We start from the raw sequence: 10,433 nt of genomic DNA on the forward strand, positions 1-10,433 counted from the left end.
CCTTTTTACTCACTACTTAGATTCAATTATATTTTATTGCCTTTTTAAAGCATTATAGTGGCATATTAAAACGTTTAACTCAAAATAAAAAGAGTACAATTTCTTCTCATTTAAAGGAGATAACCAAATTATCGCGAGATATGTGATACCGACAGCACCAACCCGGAGACAAGGAGGATATAAACATCGTGACTCGATTAACTGAAGGTTTGTTTATTTATGTAAAGGAAGGAGACTTTTTTTTATGATAGAGAGGGAGTCTATCACGACATAAATAAACAACAACAACAACAACAATAATAAGATTATACACATTTATATTTTATTAATTGTCAGATAACTTTTATTTAAAAGCGGAACATAAAAAGAAGTTGCTTTAAATCCAATGATAATGATCGTTTGATGAAGCAGTCATTACTGCATTATAAATCGCATTTTTTTAAAAAGTAATTAATTGAAAATAAATTTCAAAAAAATCTACATTTTTAATCAGGAGGACAATGCTTTTGTCATTTAGGTCCTAAAAGTTACTTACAGTAAGACACATCCCTGACATATGCTGACCTATTTTAACGAGTTTTTGAAATAAAAGGCAGATGTGGTAAAATTGGCAGAAAAGCTCAACTGCTGAATCCTAAAAGAAAAAGAAAAAGAAAAAAATACCCAGAAACACCCCCCCCCCCCCCCCCCCCCCCCCCACCCCCCACCCCACCCCCAGCTTATTATGCAGTGCTTCACTTTCGCACTCAGCACGATAAGTTATGACTGGTCGGCCGGTGTGTTCTGCCCTCATCTAAATGATACGTTATTGGTCAGAGACGCTTTCACACCCCCAGTTTCTCTCTTCACATTTCTTATCAGCGGCCTGTTTTAGGACCCATCTTATTTATACAAACAGGATGAACAGCCTGTGTTTTTTTCTCCTCTCCTGTCACGTTTCATCTGCAGGTAAAATCATCCCTTTTTATTTCTGTAAAGCACGTCTGTGCTGCAACAGCTGTTATTGTCCTTTCTTCCTGTATAACGGTACTCTGATGCTGCGTTTTTAGTTTTACTTTCGTCTTTAATTTTATCATCTCCTAAATTACAATTATTTACACGTAGGAGGAAGTTAGGAATGGCTCATAAATGCACTGCTGAAACATCTCCTCCTAATTTAGTTAATATTATTGATATTTAATTCGCAGTTATCACGAGGAAGAACTGCTGACATTGTCAACCCGTTGATATCGTCACACGCAGTTCCCATTAATGTAACTAAATTAGTTGTATATCAGCAACAAATAGTACTGCTACTCCTTCTTGTGATACGGCTGCTACTACTATTGAGTTTAAATGAGAATATTAGTAGATCATTTGTTATTATATACTATATATATGGTATATATAATATGGTTATTATATATACCATATTTAAACACTGGGGGGCAGTGTAGCCAACAAAGCGACAATCTGCTATTTTAACCTGAGACAGTCCTATAAAAAAGGAGATAGAAGTATATAATACAGATATGATAGATTTGACTTAAGATGAAATTAGCTTAAAATTCACGAGAAGGAATTTTTTAAGAGCAATAAATATTGAATTATTAGTAAAATTACATTGTAAATAAATTCATTAATGGCATGTTTTCCTCAACAGTGAAACACTCCCTGAAATATTTCATCACTGCTTCCTCTGGGATCTCAGACTTCCCAGAATTTGTTGGTGCGGCTTTAGTTGATGGGGTTTTAGTGGGCTACTGCGACAGCAGCATCAGGAGAGCTGAACCCAAACTGGACTGGATGCAGGAGTTAATAAAAAAAGATCCTCAGCACTTGGAGTGGTACACGCAGAAGTGCTCTGGGAATCAGCAGGTCTTCAGAGCCAATATTAATAGTTTGAAGAAGCGCTTAAACCAAACTGCAGGTACACTAATATCACCCTTTACCTAAAATGTTGCTCTTTTCATTCACACACACACAGCGAGACTTACATCCTCCCATCATAATTTATTTCATTTTATTTGGAGGTTTTCATTTACACACCTAAAACACTCAGTCTACCACATAAGTAAAATTACAAGTAAGATATTTACTCTGTTCTAGTGACCAGAATAAATTACTGACCTAATTTAATTTGCTCTGTTAGAGGGATGGCAAGAAAAATCCCTGCCATATACAAGGTCGCTGTCACTGTGTACATCAACAGTAGCTGAAGTAAATGGTTACTTCCAAGGACAAGAATAATAAAGATGAGAATTTCTTTTCCTCTTATGATGCGGGTGTTGTTTTGATGATAAATATTGACGACTCGCAGCAGGATTTACTTTTCTGATCATCTTTAACCATCCACAACTTTACTGCCTCTGCATTCTCTCTCTCTCTCTCCCTGTCAGGTGTTCACATTTTTCAGAGGATGAATGGCTGTGAATGGGACGATGAGACTGATAAAATCACAGGCTTTAATCAGTATGGTTATGATGGGGAAGACTTCATAGCGTTGGACCTGCAGACACTAACATGGATTGCTCCTAAGCCACAGGCTGTCGTCACGAAACTGCAGTGGGATACTGAAAAACCCAGATTAGAGCACAACAAGAACTACTACATCAACAGGTGCCCCGACTGGCTGAAGAAGTATATGAAATATGGGAGGAGCTTTCTGCAGAGAACAGGTAGAATTACATATGCTATTATATTTCGTTGCAAAAGCTTCCCTTTCTGTTTCTATTCTACAGCACCATTTCAAGGAAAATGAACCAGTGCATAGACAAGCATTTCATCAATGACTATCAGCTGTCCCAGATAAAGCCTCTCTCCCTATTTTGTTTTTATCTTTTCCCAGTTCTTCCCTCAGTTTCTCTCCTCCAGAGGACTCCCTCCTCTCTAGTCAGCTGCCATGCTACAGGTTTCTACCCAGAGAGAGCCATGATGTTCTGGCGGAGAGGTGAAGAGGAAATTCATGAGGGTGTGGAGCATGGAGAGATCCTCCCCAACCACGATGGCAGCTTCCAGATGAGCGTTGAGCTGAATGTTTCATCAATCAAGCCAGAGGACTGGAGGAGGTACGACTGTGTGTTTCAGCTCTCTGATGTTAAGGAAGACATCATCACCAAACTGGACAAAACAGCGATCCGGACAAACTGGGGTGAGAAAGGCTCAGGAATTAAGTTCTGTATCTCAAAGTTTACAACACCATCATATTTAAAAAACAAACAAACTCTGAAACAAATGTCTGCATGAAATTCTTGAGTCAACAGAAATTCATTAGTGATGTCATTTTAATGTCAATAAATTACAACTGTATGTTATGTAAAATATTTTGCACAGTGTCAGAGGAAACAATGGAGACATTAATTAGGATGAAAGGGAGTTTAATCTGCTAAAGTTTCTCAAATGTGCCAAATCTGATCGTAGGCATGAACCAATATAATGAACACCAAATATTGTACAACCTCATCATATAACCATGTATAGAAGAATGGTGCTAACATTTACACTAAGGAGAAGTTTGATAACAAAAAAGCCAAAAATGCATAATTAAATCAGGCTGAAGCAGTATTTACAGTGTCTGCTTTTACATTGTAAACCATCCTAAACACAAACACTATTTTTCTTCTTTATGATCCAAACTGAGATCTGGCCACTACAGATCTCATGAACCACACCATTGAAGAAGAAAATGTTCTTCTTAACCACATACAATGTTCAGAAGTGATGCATTAACACTGGAAACAGCAGCTTGGTTTGGCAGCAGTGTGAATGATCTTACATTTTGGACCTTTTCAGTTTCTCCCTCAGTGTTTCCTGTTGGTCCTGTTGTTGGAGGTGCTGGAGGAGTTTTACTCCTCCTGGCAGTCTTTGGTTTCTCCATCTGGAGAAGAAACAACAATGGTGAGATTACAGCAGATTTTACTCCAATAATGAATTTGGAATTTATGCACCTTGTAGTTATATGTACTTACATGATATTTTTGGTGATATTTTTAGTGAGTGATTTGATAATTTGGCTTTGCTAAACTCTGTCATGTTAATCATTTTGTTTTTCATTATTCTGCCTGTATTTCAGGGTTCCAGCTTACAAACAGTGAGTAATGTTAATAAAATGCCGCAACTTGTTTTTACTTTGTTAGTAACTGATACTCTGTTTACTGTAACAGGAGACATTTCATTTTCTGTTCTCTGTTTGTCTTAGCAGGGGAGCAGTGACGGTGAGAAGAACACCGAGTTTCATCACATTTTCCCAGAAAGGGAAATATTTTCATTTGGAGAGTGCTGATGACCCACCAGCTTTCATTAGCTGAACATACAGTATGCATAGAAAGATGCAGCTTTCAGGTTTGAAGAACAATGCAAATGCAAAGCGTTAAACCAGTGCAAAGTGGGAGAGTTATCTGACTGTATGGAGGACAGCCAAACAGCTGCTTTACATTTTGATCTCAGTAAACAGTTTTCTGATGAGTTTATAATCTCAGTCACTAATTTCAAGTGTTACAACATGACGCTCGTTCAGAAACTAGGGTATGCTTTAGGATGGGCCTAAATTGTGTAGTTAGCATAAAGTGCCTCATTTCTCTGTCCGCTCCTCAATCAGCAATGGCCAAAATGCTCCGTTTGAAGCTGCAATGATGTGACTTCACTAACATCTGGATGATGATATTGATAATGATATTTTAAAAAAAAATTATTTAATAAGCATATTAAGTGTGTGAGAAGAGTTAAATTCCATTTTTGTTTTCTGTGCTTTTTGGTACATGTTCAGAGTTTTTACAAGGTCTGTTTCCTTCTAACCAGCTATTTATTCAATATGATGTAAACATATATGGTACTGTGCCCTGCATAGAGAGTTGCACATGATTGTTTAAATATTTTTGAACCTTTATTTTGATAAGAACTTAATTATTATACACAGAGATAACATGCACAACAAAATAAAAGAAGCAGACTTTTATCTTTTGCTCTGTTGCTGACTGTGTTTGTCTCTGTTCTAAACCTCTGTTGTGTGAGTTTAGGCTCATTTGAAAACAACACACATCAATCCTGAAAATAAGTTCTGTCTAAATTGAGGGTAATGCAAGACATTAAATACAAAAATTGAATTATAAAACAGAAATGAAATTATGTGGATGCATAAATATCTGATTAAATCTTCATAATTGCTCTGTCTCGCCAATACACTGAGTATCAGAAGTATACCATATATGTATATACACTACAATTCTGATAGCTGAAACGGTTTTGACTGAATAGTCTTTTGTTTCAACAGTTTGTGATTAGATATTTCTATTTAAATGCGTGGGAACTTTGGTTGTGATAGTTGATGTAGTGGTAGCTTCCTCATGAGGACAGTGAGACTTCAGTCTGACACGCCCACATTCCACAGGTTGAGGACGAAGCATGTTTCAAATCTGCTGACAAAGGTTTGAGCTCCAGGATTTCCAGAACAAAATGAAGTTGCTTGCACTGCTCCTCTTCTGTAACACTGCGTCTTCAGGCAAGATCACATCGTAACTCTTACTGTTACTTTCTGCAGGGATTGTTGGAAGGGTTGTTTGATTTGATTACATTGTCTGTATTTGGTTACTATCCTGTGTAGCAACAAGCTGTGGAAGTTTTACTTTCACTTTTAAAGCGAGTGTTTTAAAGTTACTTTGCTTTAAAAATGTTGCGTTTGTCTTAGAGGCAAATCAGATTAATTAAATTAAATTAAAATAAAAAATCTTTCCCCCCTTTTGCAGAATTATCATCTGAATGCACTGTTGTGCCAAACATAGCTCTATAGACTTCTCTTGTTTGTGTGTGTTCATTTGTTTATTTATTTCTATTATTTATTTATTTATAAAATACTATTTTTATATTTATATCTATTACCTATTATTTTCAATGTACACGTGAAATATGGCAATGACAGAGCTGAAATTCGAAATTAATCTAATAAAACAGAAATTATACAAGATTAACCAAATTACAAGACAAGATTATCAATAAACCAGTCACTCCTTGTTGTTCCCATGTTGAGACTGAAACGCCAGGGGGACCGAGCTTTTGCTGTTGTGGCTTGCAAATGATGGAATAAGTTGCACCTCCATATTAGGGTGGCCCCAACACTTGCAATTTTTAAATCACTTTTAAAAACAAACTCTTTTGCCAAGGCGTTCTAGGAGTATAGTACCAGAGTTTGTAGTCTTAGTCAGTTTTTGGTTACTTTTAATCTTCTTTACTTTGTTAATTTTATTTATTTCATATTTTAATATCTATTTATTTTATTCATGTTTTACAAGTTATTTATTCATTTTTTAAAATCTTTTTTCATGTATTTATTTATTTTACTGTTATTTAATTTTCTTTGTGTGTTTAATGTATTTTTTTTTTTTTAAACTTTTATCATTGTTTTTCACTGGAAAGTACTTCAGTCAGCCATGTTGTTTTTAAAGTGGTCTAAAAATAATGTTGGATTGGAGTAAATAAGAAGAACAACTGAAAAGAAATAAAGGGTGAAATGAACATACAGGTCCTCACTGAGAGAGTGAAATGGGTAGTTTCAGCACTCATGGAAAAATACTGTAACTGTGCATAAGTATGGTATGTAATTAATGAACAATTTTTGCTGTCTCATAAAACATAGTCTAAGTGGAAAATGGCGTAAATAACAAATACTATTTTTCCCTTTCATTTGATTCTCTCTGTTAATGTACAATCTTTATTTTACATGAGTAAAAATGACAAAAATATTAGGTTTATAACATGTTCTTTAGTAACCCACTGTGATAAAACAGCTTTGAAAACACTTCTAAAATGTATCTTGAAACTTAAAAATTTCTCTCCTCACAGTGAAATACTCCCTGAAATATTTCCTCACTGCCACGTCTGGACTCCCAGACTTCCCGGAGTTTGTGGCTTCTGCTTTGGTTAATGGAGTTCAGGTGGGTTACTGTGACAGCAACACCAGGACAGCCGAACCCACACAGGACTGGATGAAAAAACTAGTAAAAGACGACCCTCAGCACCTGGACTGGTATTCTGAGAAGTGTTTTGGAAATCAGCAGGTCTTCAGAGCCAACATTGATAGCTTGAAGCAACGCTTAAACCAGACTAGAGGTAAAAAGATAATGACATATATATTCTATGTGTACGTCCATGTTTAACTTTATCTTGCTGTCATTATTTTAGGACTTAGCAGATATGCTTCTCTCAGGTGTTTTGTCACTTTGGTGTAGTACAATGTAGTAGTCAGTGTAACCACATGCAAACACATGCATGCATTCATTAACACATTTTTTAAGAAAAATAAAATAAATCACAAGAGATATGACTTTTTTTGTTATGTTTTGTTTATCTCAAATCTGTCCAAGTCCAAATAACAAAACATATTTTTTGTTTAGATATTCATGGAGAAGTTCTGGTAGTTTTATTAGATTATTTACTGCTGTATGGATTTACATTATGCAATGCCATTCTTGCCCAAGAGTGGCTCTGATTCTGTTTATGCCTTTGCCATTAACTAAAATCTCCATCTAAGTGTCTGTGACAACCTCACAGTGTCCCATGTAGTCTAGAACTGCTCAGCATTTTCTTTATTGTTCTCCTGCCCGATATATGTATATTGTAATGATTATATTAGTCAAAAACTAATTTAATCCACCTATGATAATCAACTTATGACATTTGGCTCTGCTTCAATCTCTCCTTACAGGTCCTTACATCTTACAGAGGATGAATGGCTGTGAATGGGATGATGAGACTGAAGAAATTAAAGGTTTTAATCAGTACGGTTACAATGGTGAGGACTTCATAGCATTGGACCTGCAAACACTAACATGGATCGCTCCCAAACCACAGGCTGTCATTACAAAACTGAAATGGGATGCTGAAAAAGCTCGATTAGAACACAACAAGAACTACTACATCAACAGGTGCCCTGACTGGCTGAAGAAGTATGTGAAATATGGGAGAAGCTTTCTGCAGAGATCAGGTAGGATTATATTTCTTAGTCTGTGCAGACATATGTCATGTACCCATTGTATCTCTAATCCACAATAACATTCCAGTGAAAATGACAAAAATATCCCATGACATCTGTTCAAAACATCTGTCTCAGTTAAGACTCATTTGCTTTACAGTTCTTCCCTCAGTTTCTCTCCTCCAGAGGAGTCCTTCATCTGTAGTCAGCTGCCACGCTACAGGTTTCTACCCTCACAGAGCAAGAATGTTCTGGAGGAAAGATGAAGAGGAGTTTCATGATGGTGTGGACAAAGGACAGATCCTCCCCAACCATGACGGCAGCTTCCAGATGAGTGTTCAGCTGAATCTTTCATCAATCAAGCCAGAGGACTGGAGCAGGTACGACTGTGTGTATCAGCTCGCCGGTGCAGAGACAGACATCATAACCAAACTGGACAAAAAAGTGATCCAAACCAACAGTGGTAAGACAGGCTCAGAAGTCATGTTATTGCTGTTAAAATACTGTAGCTATAGTGTCTTTGTCTTCTTTATATGTCACGTAGCCGGATATGTCAAAGTTGAACTCTTGTACTTATTTCCAGCTGGATTTTGTTTTATTCTACAAACCTGCTAGAGTAGCTTTACGTGATGATTCATAGTTCAAGACAACTCCTATTTAATTTATGTATCCTAAAAATACTGCTGGATTATCACAGATGAATGTTACAACAATAAAATGTTGTTTGGGTTAGGCTTTAGGGAGAAAGAGGAACAGGAGTGTGGAGCTGTGTGGCTGTTTACAAAGCCTGATTTTTTTTCTTTTACCCCCTGAGTTGTCAAAGTATATTTTTAGACTTGTTCTTTCCTAGATTCACATTACACCATCTCATTTGCACCCTGTGAATAACAAACCAATCAACTAACAGAAGAAAAAAAAATAGTATTTTATCCAATAAGAACTCTCAGAACTGAGGCATTGAGATTGGAAGCTCCTTTGTTAATTGTGTGAATGAAGCCACATTGTGGGACCTTTTCGGTTTCTCTCTCAGAGTTTCCTGTGGGTCCTGTTGTTGGAGCTGCTGCTGGAGTTTCACTCCTCCTGGCAATCTTTGGATTCTTTATCTGGAAAAGAAACAGTCATGGTGAGATACAGCTGATTTTTCCACTTAACTTCATAATTGTATGTACTCATATAACAAGAGAGTCCTAGAAAATATTTTTATTTTCATTATTCTGAATCACTCATCTATATTTCAGGGTTCCAGCTTGCTGACAGTGAGGAAACAACAAATTGATCTTGTTTTTTTCATTTTGGGAAACCACACAGTGACGACATTTAGCTCAACAGGTGAACAGTGACGGGCTCAGTTTAGAACAGCAATGTGCACACATATGTGTGTGCGTGTTTACATTTGTGTTGTAATGATGCACTAAGCTTGAATAGATCCTCTAAGTTATCTACAGGTCTTTATGAAGCATTGGTATTGCTGTATTGCTGTGCAGTCCATATTCTTGCATGTATTTGTACCTTCTGTTGTTATGCATATATTTCTCTTGTTTGTATATATTTCTCCTGTATGTTATATTGTAAGACAGGAGATTAAAGACCGTATTGTGAGAAACATTAAGCTAAATGTAATCATAAACATACAGTGATATGTTCACTAAGCACTGAATAAACTGAAATTTTGAACTTACGAGGTTCGTATGGAAAGGTGACGATCAAGATGCCGTTTTTTTTAAGATATGGAAAGGAGGACAAAAAGCTGAAGTACAACAAATTCTTGTTTTGTTTTTGTTTTTTTTACATTTTTTCTTTTATATATTTTCTTTTAGGTGCTCTTGTTTGTTTTCTTGTAGTTTTCTTAACTGTTTCGATTTTATTTAGAGTTGATCAATGGTATTTTATGTTTTAGTGTTGTGAAAACTTTTTGTTAAGGTTTTACTTGCGCTTCCCTTCATCTCCTCGTCCTGCATCCGTACCTATTAAAGTAAAATGAAGTAAAAACTGTGCTCAAGATCAGTTCAAACTGCTGTTAAAGCTGAAACATTGATCCTGTTTTCTTACATGGAAATAAAAAATGATATAAATCAATTTATCATCTATTTATCTTTTAAACTTTCAGACCAAGAAAACTATATCAATATCCTGTCGTCTGTCCAAAGTTTCAGTCCTCTGAAAGACTGAAATATAATTTTAACAGCTTAATAAAAATATTAATAAAAAATGAAGTATAATCATAGTTCCCTCAGTGAGACTGTTCACTGCATGAGGACCTACTGAGAGTTGTGTTTTTTCTGGGTCTTGGGTAAACAAACAAATATGCTTCAGTGATGTACAGAACTAAACCCTGAACTCTTTTTTAAAATGAATATTAATTAAAATATTACAGACAGGAAAGACACGACTGGGGGATAGGAAAGGGAGAAAGAAAGAAAGAGAGGGAGGGAAAAAACAGAGGGCGAGAGGGACAGTGTTGAGAGAGGAAAAAGAAAGAGAAAACAACCGA

At 36.1% G+C, this 10,433-nt stretch overlaps 2 protein-coding genes across 6 annotated transcripts; both read left to right on the forward strand.

The window, feature by feature from the left end:
* The first annotated feature begins 117 nt into the window (after positions 1 to 117).
* On the forward strand, positions 118 to 4,922 carry LOC146643190 (major histocompatibility complex class I-related protein 1-like). Of its 3 annotated transcripts, none has more exons than XM_085396651.1 (7): positions 118 to 207; positions 1,643 to 1,909; positions 2,379 to 2,657; positions 2,828 to 3,130; positions 3,772 to 3,876; positions 4,052 to 4,069; positions 4,178 to 4,922. In XM_085396651.1, the coding sequence occupies exons 2-7, from the start codon at positions 1,786 to 1,788 to the stop codon at positions 4,189 to 4,191; spliced, it is 843 nt and encodes a 280-aa protein (XP_085252777.1). In that variant the 5' UTR covers positions 118 to 207; positions 1,643 to 1,785; the 3' UTR covers positions 4,192 to 4,922. The 3 variants fall into 3 exon arrangements, with proteins under 3 accessions (XP_085252777.1, XP_085252775.1, XP_085252776.1); XM_085396649.1 differs by lacking the exon at positions 118 to 207 and adding an exon at positions 842 to 948; XM_085396650.1 differs by lacking the exon at positions 118 to 207 and adding an exon at positions 842 to 948 and having other exon boundaries at positions 4,181 to 4,922.
* Positions 4,923 to 5,371: 449 nt separating this feature from the next.
* On the forward strand, positions 5,372 to 9,939 carry LOC146643191 (major histocompatibility complex class I-related protein 1-like). 3 transcript variants are annotated; one of them, XM_085396646.1, is made up of 6 exons: positions 5,372 to 5,476; positions 6,814 to 7,080; positions 7,676 to 7,954; positions 8,103 to 8,405; positions 8,973 to 9,065; positions 9,181 to 9,939. In XM_085396646.1, exons 1-6 carry the CDS (start codon positions 5,431 to 5,433, stop codon positions 9,216 to 9,218), a joined length of 1,026 nt encoding a protein of 341 aa, XP_085252772.1. In that variant the 5' UTR covers positions 5,372 to 5,430; the 3' UTR covers positions 9,219 to 9,939. The 3 variants fall into 3 exon arrangements, with proteins under 3 accessions (XP_085252772.1, XP_085252773.1, XP_085252771.1); XM_085396647.1 differs by having other exon boundaries at positions 8,103 to 8,322; XM_085396645.1 differs by lacking the exons at positions 8,973 to 9,065; positions 9,181 to 9,939 and having other exon boundaries at positions 8,103 to 8,950.
* The last annotated feature ends 494 nt before the right edge of the window (positions 9,940 to 10,433 follow it).

This window comes from Rhamphochromis longiceps, linkage group LG22 (genome assembly GCF_057381845.1).
Source record: "Rhamphochromis longiceps isolate RC_006_pf linkage group LG22, R_longiceps_female_GT1.1, whole genome shotgun sequence".
Lineage (NCBI taxonomy): Eukaryota > Metazoa > Chordata > Actinopteri > Cichliformes > Cichlidae > Rhamphochromis > Rhamphochromis longiceps.